The following is a 13,355-nucleotide window of genomic DNA, read 5'->3' as shown; positions in this document are numbered from 1 at the left end:
TCTCTAATACAGAATGTGGAGGTGAAATGTTCAGTGAAATCCAGCTAAATTGTGGCTAAGAAAAAACACGCAAGTTTTTTCACATGACAATTAGAAAACAAACTGCTTAAGGCTAGTGTTTTATGAAGGAACGACAGCCGAATTCATCAGAACATGAAGATTCCTCGGGATGACAGAGCCGTCAAACTCTATGCTCTATACTCTCAAAGCACGCTCTTTCAACCAATGACAGCGCACGTTATATCCGAAATTTAATATGATAGAATTTCCAGCCCTCTATGGCTATACTCCACCTCAGTAATCAGTTCATGTACCATATGACTATAAGTGGAAACTGTTGAGCTTTCTTATTCATTTTCTCCCCTCACGGCGGGGAGAAGAGATGAAGACAAAAAATGAAACAAACTTGAGATCAACTGTAAAATATATGTTTTCCCAATATTTCGGTTCGGGAACTGATGAACCCGTCATAAGGGGCTTAAGGAAAAAATGAATGGTTCATTAGACCATCAACTGACCATCATGTGTTGAATGTTGTAGCTCAATGGTTCAATTTGACTCGCGTGGAAAAAAGGCAACATGTCGAGACCTGTGATCGTGAAATGGGATAACTTATGATTGGTCAGTCGATATCTTGCTCTGTAAGTCACTTTATTATATAGCTAGCAGCGCAGGCGGGCAAGATGAAGTGAATCCTGTGTTCTGATTGGCTACCTGAGCGGGCATGATGGACCCACCCTCACCCCCTCGGGATTCTCCGTATTGATCCCACGCAAGAAAACTTACAAAGTTCGTAACTTTTGGACAATGTTTGCATATACATAGAAAAAAATAAACGACCCTCTTGGGTTTATTGTGCCGCAAACACAGTTGGCTTTCACTATCGGCTCTCGAAATAAACAGGCCATTCTTGATTCTTATCAAAACGAAATCTTTTGCTATACAATGAATCCCTTTAATGATTAAGCCAAGAGAATATAAACTCTCTTGACCAAGCTTGTATGGTCAAGATTACTGGATATTAGCCTCGTTCTTTTTCTACTTTTTTATGGACCGTGACTTCATCTCAGTCCATAAAAACGCAAAAATAAAAAGAACTCGGCCAATATCCAGCCATTTTGACCTCACACTCGGTCAATAACGCATATGAATATATTTTATGCAGACCCGTACAAATCTGGCAAGGGAAGACAGTACAAAAAATGACCTTCCGAGCCCAAAATTTGTATAACGTATAAGTCGGTGGACTTCTTTTTCCTTGTAATTCGGTTCATCAAGTGTTAACTTCAACACTGATGACAGAAGTATTTCGTCAAAATCTGTTACACTTAAAAGTCTGAGCCAGTGATATAGAGAGAGCTATTAGTCAACGTTCTCGTTGCTTTTGCGTCCGTCAATTTGATGCCAAAAGCACATCAGTATCAGTATAAGGTTTTATAGCCAATGCTTCTCAACCTACTTCTTTAGCAAATAAAAAGACGCTGATTAATATCAGTGATCCCGCAATATTCCATGAATATTGGTCAGAGGATTCTTTGGTGCAACAGCTGTCACTTTAACATCTCAATGTTAGCGCAGTTAAACGATTGCACAGGAGGCTTATTACATTTAGGACCGAACATTATTACATTTAGGGCTTTATTACATTCAGGACCAAATGTTATTACATTTAGGACTTTATTACATTTAGGACAGTTATTACATTTAGGACTTCAACAAGGGGTACCATTTGATCGTGTTGTCCTATCGTCTAGATGAGAGTAGACCTTTGTTGGAGTGTTGTTTGTAGTTAGCTTTAGTGACTCACGTTTTAGCAATATCAGCTGGAGTCATCATGGGAGGCAAGGATGGCCCTTTTTTTGCTAATTTACCGCGCGTGCGCGACGAAAACTGGATCTTGCTATTCAAAAGCAACAACGAATGGATTATTTTTTATTATGATTGATCTATTCATCCTTTTGTTGACAGATCTTGCGAGTAAGTTTTAGGTTTGGCCTGTTTTTCATCTCTTTGTCGCTTGTTAAACAATTGTGCGAGATGGTTAATTGAGTAAGCCGTTTTAAATGTTTTCCTTAAGGGAGAACTGAAGTACGCATGTATGCCCTAGAACACAGAGGGTACCTCCTTTAATGGGCTCCCTGTCTAAAATAAGGGCCCTATAAAATTGAAGAAGGTTACCCACTAGGCCCTCTTGGCCAACTTCTGGGAAAAAAATAGCTAATGTACAAAAAATTAGACGAAGGACGCCAATTTTATATTTAAAAAAATCATGGAACTCAATTTCTCTCAAGTTTATTCACGTCGTTCAATCAATTTTGTTACTTTGAGGTTGATTGTCTTTAATTTGCTTTATTTTCGACTACAGACTGAATACTAGTCTGAATTTACTCTTGCGGAGAGACCTCAGGAGGAGTATGTTATTACCTGAGACACAATCTAAGACTGGGGCCGTGAAAAAAACAAAATAAAAAAACAACAAAAATTCTAAACTTGGTTTCTATCATATCTAAAAGGGGGATGTCACCTGATTGCACACCCAATGCTAATCTGCTTCACACTTAATTTTACAGGAAGTTTCAGAAAAGAGGGTTAACCAACTTGTCTCGACACACTAACAACAAGCTACATGGCTGTAAGGAATTTTTTTTTCCAAGCAGGAAACCGTAAATGAGTTATTCTCAAATTAAAGCAGTCCGTTATATTTTGTGTTTTACTCAACATTAGAACAAAAGTCAGGGTATGAAACTAAACGAACACGTCCAAGCTTAACCCATTTTTTTCCACCATCATCAAACTGCACTTTCACCAAAGAGTCACCTGAAGTATCATCAACTTTTCCAGTTCGATACCACCCTGAGTAGCCAAACTGATGGGCTATAACAGGCGAGCTAGGTAATAAGTCCTCTATGGATGGTACTTTATCAATGATGAGCTTTTGATCAGTCCTTCGGTAACTACGCGTCAGTTTCTTATCGTTAACCAATGCGAAGTCAAAATGTGTTGCATTTATCCTTGTGATGGAAGCTTTCCAGTAATTGTCTGCTTTCATATTATTTTTCCAAAATCCCCAAAACACTGCTCCGACCCGGACACATACTAAAGGAAAATGAGTAAACTATCATTAATTCAAACTGTATTAATAAATAATGAAATAAAAATTTGAACATACATTTAGATACAGTATGCAACACCTCAGATTACACGCTCAACTTTTTTTCAGGAACCTTACAGACCCTAAAAGCGTTTCTTTATAGGTAATTGAATAAACTGCTTTTTCATTTGCTCTAATATATTTTTCTGTCACTTTAATCGTAACAGAATTACCAACTGTATTCACATTGAAATATTGATGGTATCATTGTTATTTACATAACACATAAACTTGCCTTCACACTCTGGAAATTGACCCTCCCATACACCCCATTTGCACTTTAACTTGGCTGAGCCTCTTAACTTGTAGCCTTTATTGCATTTAAACTTGATCACAGAACCGTAGCTGTAATTGCTTCCGACGATTGTTCCGCTAACGAGTTTTCCCGGCTTAGCACATACGCCTAAAAGAAAACAAGAGAGGCTGTCAATAAATACAGAAACAGGTAAGCAGATAACTAACTAAGACTGGCTTATAGATGAACATAACACTATAAATGAAGATTGATGAAACGAAAATAAACACGAGGCTGATGGTCCAAGTTCCATCTTATTGTTTTCGTTAAAACTGCCATATTCAATGACATAACCTGGAAAACGTATTTCCAAATACCAATAATTGATGGAAATTGAAGTTAAGAAATATTGACACATTTATATGACTTCAAACTGGTGTGCAGGTGTCTCACTTGGACGATCAAACGTTATAAGCTCGGGATCGTCCATTCAACCGGCCATGTTTGATTTGGAGTTAGAGTGGACGGTGAGGGTAGGAGGCAAGAGGAGGGCGAGAAGTAATCTTAACTCCCCTTCCCCTCTCCTTATTTTTTATCGTCGTCCTTCCCCAGCCTTCCGTTCCCATAAAATCAAAGATGGCGGCCATAATTTTTGTATAGAAAATACTAAGCACTCGCCCGCCAAAATTACGCCTGATTTGCAGGCTAGTATGACTTTTGATTGATTGGTGGTTATTCATTCATATGCTGCGATATTGTTTCCCTTATTGAATAAAGGAAAAGAAAGACGACACTTAACTATTACTCAAAGGTGACAAGTATAATTTGAATTAAAAAGAAATAATACATAATGATAATGATATAGTGATACTGATAAAAAAGATATTATGATAATGCAATGGATTGAAGAGAAACTGGACCTATGCAACTCGGTGAACTTTCATTCCATATCCCATCGAGGCACTTGATCTGCAAGGACCCTTGGGGCTGGAATCCTGAATTACAGGAGAAAGAGACCACGGCCCCATGACTGACACCATTGTTATGGATTTTTCCATTAGATAACAGTGGAAGGGGTTTACAAGACTCTGAAAGATATAACAGATAATGCCATGATAATATATACGAGGGAATGCTAGCGTTCCAAAAGCCATCGTTGCAGTGCAGAATGTTGGTGCCATCCATAGTGTACTTTACATCACAAGCGTACTCGACGTTGCTACCATGTGAAAAGAGGTTTCCGTTTAGGAAGATTCCGTTTGATGTGTATCCATTTTTGGGAGTGCCATGGAATTTGCATTTTCCTTCAATAGCAGAAATTTTTTTTGGTAAGTTTGTTTCGTGTGCATTGTCCTGGCTTGCTTTCTCGCTGTGTCATTCAAAGCGTATCGACGAAACTTTTCAATTCCTTGAAATTATGTTTCAAGGCTGAGGCATAGTTTGAAGATCAGGTTTCCTGGGCTGCTCTCTGTTCATGAACATTTTCGCGCTTAAAGTTTGTCTTTCACGATACTTTAGCTTTATTTCGCTTTCTCCCTCCCTCCCTCATAACTTAAACTTAACAGGTAGTTGGTTATCTTATTATAGCGATGATTATTTATAATTTCAAATTTGAATATTCTTTTAACTGGTATGATTTCAGAGGCATATTACTTTCCCACAAATTAAATAGTGTAATTGTGTGCTGAACGAATTACTAAATAATGGATCAAAAGGGTTACCTAAATTATCTCTCGAAACCTCTAATATAATACCAAACCTTTACAGAGAGGGACGCTACCGCTCCAAACGCCGTCCTCACACCGTGTAGTGTTGTTTCCTATTAACTCGTGGTCTGTGTTGCACGTAAAAGTTATTACGCTACCATTCCTAAAATTATTGCCATGGCGTTTGCCTCTCAATGGCTCACCAGGATCTGGACACACGGCTGTATTAGTAAAGTAGGTAGAGAACAAAACAAAACGTTTCAAAGATCAAAAAAGACAGGAGAAGAACTATAAAAACTAGTACAGTGTAGAATGGGGTTGTCACAACCTATCTACAATGTGCAACGCCATAACCACACTTTGGAGAAGACCAAAGAAAAAAGGGGTATACGATTTTTATGTAAAAACAAAACAACTGATATCGCTCAGAATTTCTTTTCCATATGAATTAGAACTCAAAAGAACATCTTATTCGAATTTTCTTACCGACACATTTAGGACGGTTACCACTCCAAATGCCATCTTTACATTGCATTTGTCTTCTTCCCACAAGCTGATATTTTTTATCACAAGAAAATGTTACCCACGAGTTGTGTTTAAGGTACCGCCATTGCCCATTGCCATTTGCTGGGAATCCTGGGGGATTGCATGGAGCTAAAAGAATTTGAAAAGTATGTTGATTACGTGGTGTAAGTTTCGCAAATGTATTATGTCATCACGTAAAGTTTCTTTAAGTCATTTACTGAACATTGTATCTTCATGATACATATTGATAACTTATGATGAGAAATCCTGGAAGAAACACCCTAGAAAGTATCTTCTATGATCAAAGGAATTATTTACTTCTCATCTTGATTAAGAGAGGTTCCGCAGGAGTTGCTTTTCGAGGAGCCGTGACTCAAATGTCGTCTGTATGTGATCGCGGAAGCAAATTGATACTGGTATATTGGATGCTGTTAATATCACGTTTCCCGGCAGAACAGTTTGAGTCAGTCTCGATCTTTGCATAAAGAACAACTTCCCTACAACCTCTATAACGATTTTTCCTTTCTTGAGGATACGTTGATCGGCTTGTGTTTCATAATCAGAACTGTTCTTAAAAGGGGGAGGGAAGGGGGCGGGAGAGGAAAACTAAAAAGCTATTAATTCAAGCGGTCACCAGTCATTGAAGCAAAAATATTTCTCAAGGGATACCTTTTATTCAAAAGAGCTGGAACATTCTCACCTTTACATTCAGGCTCTCCAAAATCCCATACTTTTCCAGCACAGCGAAGTCTCTTTTTACCAATCAAGTCATACCCGCGGTTGCAGGAGAATGTTGCTTCATCTCCGTCAAGGAAACGTTTGTCAAGGGATACCTTCTGACCCAATTTTCCGTTTCGTGGATCGCTCGGCGTTGGGCAGATCCCTTTAATTTATCGTAAAGCAAACGTTACTTAACTCATCATGAATGCATGTGGTTGCGAAAAATAACACATTTCTCACCTTTGCAGACTGGAAACGGCTTATCCCATTTGCCATCATCGCATTTAATCGAACCGGCGCCAACTCCTTTATAGCCAAACGAACAGTAAAACAATACAGATTTTCCATGACTGAAGATATTTCCCACTATTCTGCCATTCGCAGGCGTGCTGGGCCTACCACATGATGCTACGGAGTCAAACAGGAAAGACTTACTAAATTTAGCTCAAAGGTAATCATTAAATTGCTCTTTGCCTTTTAGACGTACATTTTCAAATAGAATATTGTTATTTTATTAGTTACCATTCGGCAGTGAGCAATTAAGATATTATCTAAGAACTAGAAAAGAACTGTGATATTTATAGGTCAGCGCCGGTGTATTCATTAGGAAAACTGTGTTCTCTAAATAACTAATTTCTTTCTCAGTTTACTCTCGCGGGTTAAAACGTTTAAGCTTTTCGTGCCTACATATTCCCCTTAACATTAGGTTGTATGGTACTTCTCTATTTTTCGTTACATGGTTAAATTGTCATTAATCGAAAAAGTCTGAATTTGCATTCTACTTTTCCTTCACAAAGGTTTATAATCAGTGTGCTAACGCACCCCATTCCGACGCCTGACTAGAATACTAGAAGAGTAGGAGCAATAGAACAAGGGTAATTCCAAAGTTTCACAATGCGATTAAAGTAGGAGGTCTGAAAACCGTTTTCCTTTGCATCTGCTCCAGAAAGATCTAAAATTTTTTAACTCATGGGCCATCTTAACTGTAAAACTTTATCTAGTACTGGCATTAAAATGATTTGGGCTGGAACATAAGAATTTCAGTCATCAAGCCTTTTGAACGATGGAAACAGTCTTTTTCATTCTAATTTGATTAATTTATGACTGTTTATTGAGTTTGTTTCTATTTATATTATTATTCTTCATTTCCCTCTTATTTTATATCAAATTGTTAAAAATTGCTGTTGTCATAATAGATTTTCTTAGTTCTTGAACACCCACGTGGGAGAAAGTAGTTGAAATGTATTGAATTGCGCTATTTACAGTAATGGCAAGCACAAGATAACAATTCTGACCTTTACACACTGGAAACGGTGCGCCCCATTTTTCTTCCTTGCATGTGACCGAAAAAGCACCAACTCTTGTGTAACCACGGGAACACCAAAACTTTATAGACCGCCCATGTCTGAAGTCTCTGCCTTGTATTCTGCCATTCGTTGGTGCGATTGGCGTAGGACAAAGTGCTAAGGAGTAGAAAATTCACGTCAAACCATAAATAGGTTTTTCACCTTTTGCTCGTAACTTTTAATGTTGTCTTTTGAGTGATTTTTTAGGTGAGTTAAGAAAAAATAAGCAAAATAATTATCCTGGCTTCCCACGTCCATTTAAATAATTTAGTGGCGACAAGCTGTTAAAGTTGATTTCTGAATGCTATCTATTTACGGTTGGAATGCGTTTCGAGCTTAGTATTATGAAACTAAGGAAACTAAGACCTTTAAACAACATGCAGGGTCTTGCATTTATCATGATTTTGGTGAAAAACTCGCTCAGGCAAAGTGGCATCTTAGCACTCCACTGGCCATTTAAACATGTAAACAGGTAAAAGACATGGTTTTTTTGGGACGGAAGTCATCGTCAATCTTTCTCTCATTCAAAGGATTTCCAGGATCTTTGCAGGAAGTTTAAAAGCTAAAAGAGAAATTACCTGTGAGAGAATCGGATCTTTCATATTGCAAGGAAGACTACATATACAATTGGCACGATATGAGGGGAAGGCCAGATGGAGGCCGTGAAGGTTTATTTTTTTTCTTACTTCTCGACTGGTGGCAATCACATGTATGAGACATACCTTTACACGAAGGAACACTATTGCTCCATTCTCCATTTATGCAACTCAATCTTGAGGATCCGGATAACGTATAATTAGCATGGCACTTTATTTCAACTTCACCACCACCCTTCCGTGTTACATATGTGATGACTCCGTTCCTCATTGGTCCAAGGATGGGACAGGGAGCTATCAAAGCGATGGTGTAACAAAGTTTACTTTTTTTTTCTTCATACATTTATAATATAAACATCATGTTTTCAAGAAAATGTACTTACTTACCATGACGAGCCTAATGAGAGCCAAACATTTTCCCGTTCTGACCGACTTAACTTAGTCAATAAGTATTTTATCACATGACCGCCAAGTTCTCAAATTGTTGAAATCATACGTGTTTTAACGTAAATAAGACTCAGTTACATATAGATAAGAAAGAGTGTGTACTCGACGAGCACTAGAGCCGTTTTTGCTGATGTAAGTGAAAAATCTGTCAGCAAGTAGCGTAAAGTAAGATTGACCCCCAGTTTAAGAAAATTCGCCAATATTTAAAGTAGCCGATGTCCTGCCTCGGAGGCTTCCAAACTTTGGTAAGACTAATAATTTTTTTTTTTTTTTTTTTTTTTTTTTTTTTATCATGAAGCTGTTACGCGAGGCATATTGGGATAAAAGACTTTGGCGCATGCCAAGGTAGGACTAAACAATTTTTGCCTGGTCCATATGACCGGTTTACTTTCGTGCGAGACGAAAAGCTTGAGCGCCGCTGTTATTTACATTTCTTTGAACCGAACCGTGGTTACAATCACTTGAGAAATACCCCGTCCGTCTCAGGTATCGACGCCAGCGCACAAAGCGCAATTGGCAATCGAAACGCTAAGATCAGGTGGTAAAATGATCCATACTTGCGTAATAATTTGCGCCAATTTTGGATTCGCGAAAAATTGGAAAATACTTTAACTAGCTTCGCTAGCGCGTTGCGGCTCTTACTTAAATAAGAAAAGGAGCACAATTGAAGACCACACACTTGTTGCAAGTTTACGTCCACTTTTATAAACTATTTGCTCGGAAAATGCAACAGACCTGCTCAAGAGTGGGGCCAGGAAGCTTTTTCCAGACCAGTTCGCGTAAACCACACGTCAGTTTTTATCATAGTATCCCACAGGATTGCGTGAGCGAGGTGAAACGGGTCACATGATAATAGGATTTTTTGAACTTGAGAAAACATACCGATGCACTTGAATTCTCTTTTCAGCCACGTGGTATAGTTACACACCATAATTGGTGATCCCGCCAAAAGATGACCCTGATGACAGGCAAGATAAAGAGTTGTACCGTGTGTGTATCTCACTTGATCTGTTCGTGGATATATGATACGTGAATTACTTGGAATGGAGGGTTTTGCACATTGCATAACTAGAAAAAATAAAGAGCAGTGTTCATAAAAAACTATTAATTTAAAACTTAGAATCTACCTTTGTGACTGAGTTATCTAACCAGGAATTACATTTGCATCCTTTTATATAAGCTACCCATGCGTTATAATGCTTCATTGATATAAAAGAATAAAAAATACATATATAAGAGGCAAATTGGGGTTGTTTTTGTTTGAAATTGCAATCATTTGGAACGATATGATAAAATACGCAGAGACAGAACCAATGAAAGTGTAGCAACAAAAACTCCTGCTTTTATCCTAATGATCTATTTTAAATGGAAAAAATGGTTAAGATTCTGCCAATAACCAGTAAAAATATACGGATGAAAGATTCGTTTTAAGCCAACCCTATATATACATGTTTTGTATTAAAACACTTATTAGAATGAGGGGCCTTAATCGTGGGGAGCGTGTTAGTTAGCGTGGCAATTGGACAAAAGTTAAAAGATCAGATAACGTGAATAAAGGAACCCTGCGAGAACATAGAGAAATAAATAACTCAAAGTGACCTAACGGAATGGAAAGTACTCTCCTGTACTGATTCCGATGTATTTCTCGGTCTTCGCAGTACACGTAGTGGCAACAAATATAAAAGAGATAAATAGAACCAAAATAAAAGTAGGCGGAGTTTCTGCAGTTTTGTGACAAACCCACTCATATTGTAAGAATATGCTACTCTCAGTTTATAAGCCATAACATATTCTTAAACATTTTTCTTGGGATGTCGAGGAATTACTAACCTTTACATTGCGGGACAGAAGAATTCCATCCTCCATTAATACAACGAAGGCTGCGATCTCCAACCAACTCGTAGCCATGTTTGCAGTTAAAGGAAACCACTTGTCCATGGGAGAAGCGTGTGCCAAACACGTGTCCATTTGGCAGATCCCTAATCTTCGTGCAGTAAGCTGAGAAATAAACATTGAACAATGATTTAGGACATGAACATCAAACCTGTTCGGCTCTTAGATGCAAATGGCGCATGCATCAGAAGGATAAAAGAACCGGAAAGTTTGGTGCTGAAGATTTGGAAGAGGCCATTTATAAAGAGGTAAACGGGTTATGGAAAATAAGACGACTGACCTTTGCAAGTTGGAACACGGGAACTCCAAACGCCCCTGTTGCATATTAATGTTGAAGGCCCAAATAGATCAAAGCCTGTAAAACATGTGAATTTTGCTTCTGCACTATGGCTGTTGTCATTGCCATGTACTATGCCGTTAGCTGGATTTTGCAGACGAACACACGACGGCAACTCTGTAGAAGAAAAATAGATTTATTTCAAGTCAATTCTACCCATACTCGAATTCTGGTAAATGATAAAAAAGAGCAAAAACGCTGCGTTGCAAGCAGTTTTAATCAGTTTTATGTCAAGTAGTTGTCAAAGTTTTATGCAATTTTATTGCAAGTTAATTAGTTTTAAGGTCGTTTTGATAACTTACTATGACAATAGGGTAACTTTCCATTCCATCGTCCATCTATGCACTGCAGCCTTTTCCTACCAATCAGCTGGAAACTGTTATTAGCACAGCGAAATTCTATGGCAGCGTTGCCAACTTGTGGGGTCACATGAGATACTTTACCATTTAAAATGCTACACACCTCCGGACAAAACCCTAGATAAAGCAATAGAATTTTTAGGTGGAGGAAGGGAAATAATACTTTTGATTAAACTGTCTTCAGTGTTTGCCATAAATTGACAATGAAAAACTATCTTGTGTTAAGCATAGAGCATTATATCTTTTCACTATTCCATAGGTGGTGACAAGTGACCAAAATAGAAACCAAACCTCTTTCCTCGTTATTTTAGAACTCTCCTTGTGTTCATAGTGATTATCTATGACATTTCTAGAAAGCTGCACTTTGGAATTGAATAGTTTGACACGCGAACATTTATGCATGAATCACCGAATGTTACTGTGAAATGCAGAACCTCTAAACAATGTCGATCTTTAGTTATAGAACGTTTTGTTTTATTCTAGAGAGAATTTAATTGCGTCATACCCAGACATCGGAATTGTGTCTGTGTCCATTTGTTCCCATTGCATGTTATAATTAGCATTCCATCCAGATAAAAACCCTGTTTACAGCCAAAGAGAATTACTTGGCCGTTTTGGTACTTTTCTCGCTGAGTGGGATGAATGATAACTGAGCCATGAGGAGAGGTTGGTTGATCACACGTGGAGCCTAAAAAAAGAGAAAAAAATGACAGCTGACGACAAGCTTTCGAGACGAATGGCGAATTAATGTCACAATGTACAATCCCTTTACAACAAATGACCTGGGTTAAGAAACAAATAGTTCCGCCTTATAATAGTAAATTATTTCCAAAGAAAGGCTAATTTAACGACCCCGTGGTGTACAACGTTGAGTGCTAATGTTTCTTGAAACAATATTGGGGTTTCCTGATTTGTTGGGCATGCGCTTTTCCATACGTGTTATAATTATCTTTGAATTATCTTGTAAATTTTAAAACAGACAGAGCTGCCTTTAAGAAACTGGCTAATGAGCCTTGAAACCAAGCGTTATGTTAGCGAACCCTTTTTGGCAATTTGTGCTGACCCTTATGCCCATCTCATAGCCACAGTCCTATCCTTAACTTATCATGATTATGGATAGTCTTGTTTCATTTTTTGGGAAATTCAGCAGACTCTTAGGCAGCGATGCAGAATAAAATATACATCTTTGTCTAATAAATGACGAAGTGCTGACGGATAACACACGGCTGAGTGTTAAGGGAAGCTAGTTGAGCATAACATGTATGAGAGGTTACTTTTGTTCGGATATGTGCTTTATGGAGAATTTGTCGCCGCGAGTCATACCCGCTTTGTCAAAAGCTGGTATGATGCAGTCGATATTATTTTTTTTGTACTCACCATATGTGACGATCACAAACGAGACTATAAAGGACGCTGGAACCAACCCCACACATTTCATGAGGAAGCCCATAAAATCTGACCTTCTTATTGAGATAAGTTGCTCAAAGTAAGATAAGGATGTGGAAAGACAGCCTTTTAGATGCAACGTACTCCAACTTCCTTTAACATTGTAATTTAGTATAAGAATAATAGTGTCAAAGGTGCAGCATCTCAAGCAGCGCTCAGCGTCACGAATCCTTACTATTGGGCTTGTAGAAATTTGACTGATTTACATTGAAAAGCAAGTTAGTCTCCTACAGTGTGTAATTGAATACGCCGTATTATTTACCTTTATCAGGAGAAGGAAAACAAACTGTTAATTGTGTTTGACAGTTTCTGCTGACCTCATGCCAATTCCATGTTTAAAGCCCTATCACTTTCTTTTCGTGATCAAATGTCGATATTCTTGTTTTTCTTTGCAGAAATCAGGCAGATTATTCGAAGTGAAAGCGAAAATACGACAAAAGCATTTTTTCTGTCATAATTTTACGTTTTTCCTGAAATGCTTACAGATGTAACAATTAAGGCAAGCTCTTTCCCTTTGTACCTTGTTCTTTATTGTCCGGACTCTGCGCAAAATATTGCTCTTAGCATGCAGTAAAGATTACTTTTCCCCGCTGA

General features: G+C 38.1%; 1 protein-coding gene across 5 annotated transcripts; it reads right to left on the bottom strand.

The window, feature by feature from the left end:
• Window positions 1-2,276: 2,276 nt before the first annotated feature.
• LOC149047082 (CUB and sushi domain-containing protein 3-like) lies at window positions 2,277-12,999 on the bottom strand. 5 transcript variants are annotated; one of them, XM_089205281.1, is made up of 15 exons: window positions 12,693-12,999; window positions 11,821-12,003; window positions 11,259-11,432; window positions 10,900-11,073; window positions 10,557-10,724; window positions 9,609-9,794; window positions 8,406-8,573; window positions 7,633-7,800; window positions 6,578-6,745; window positions 6,318-6,500; window positions 5,579-5,746; window positions 5,146-5,313; window positions 4,307-4,474; window positions 3,387-3,554; window positions 2,277-3,096 (listed from the first exon to the last, which is right to left on the bottom strand). In XM_089205281.1, the coding sequence occupies exons 1-15, from the start codon at window positions 12,763-12,765 to the stop codon at window positions 2,711-2,713; spliced, it is 2,703 nt and encodes a 900-aa protein (XP_089061407.1). In that variant the 5' UTR covers window positions 12,766-12,999; the 3' UTR covers window positions 2,277-2,710. The 5 variants fall into 5 exon arrangements, with proteins under 5 accessions (XP_089061407.1, XP_089061408.1, XP_089061409.1 ...); XM_089205282.1 differs by having other exon boundaries at window positions 7,633-7,797; XM_089205283.1 differs by having other exon boundaries at window positions 11,400-11,432; window positions 12,693-12,886.
• Window positions 13,000-13,355: the final 356 nt, after the last annotated feature.

Source organism: Pocillopora damicornis, chromosome 4 (genome assembly GCF_964200805.1).
Source record: "Pocillopora damicornis chromosome 4, jaPocDami1.2, whole genome shotgun sequence".
Lineage (NCBI taxonomy): Eukaryota > Metazoa > Cnidaria > Anthozoa > Scleractinia > Pocilloporidae > Pocillopora > Pocillopora damicornis.
Note: the sequence above shows the minus strand (reverse complement) of the source record. Positions and strands in the feature narration are given on the sequence as shown.

Excerpts from the sequence above, each read along its gene's own strand:
- LOC149047082 (XM_089205281.1), bottom strand. The coding sequence starts at position 12,765 with ATGGGCTTCCTCATGAAATGTGTGGGGTTGGTTCCAGCGTCCTTTATA. Across the intron at positions 7,801-8,405 it reads TAGTGTTCCTTCGTGTAAAG|CACTTTGTCCTACGCCAATC; the intron begins GTATGTCTCATA and ends TCTACTCCTTAG. Across the intron at positions 5,314-5,578 it reads TAACCGTCCTAAATGTGTCG|CCGTGTGTCCAGATCCTGGT; the intron begins GTAAGAAAATTC and ends TTACTAATACAG.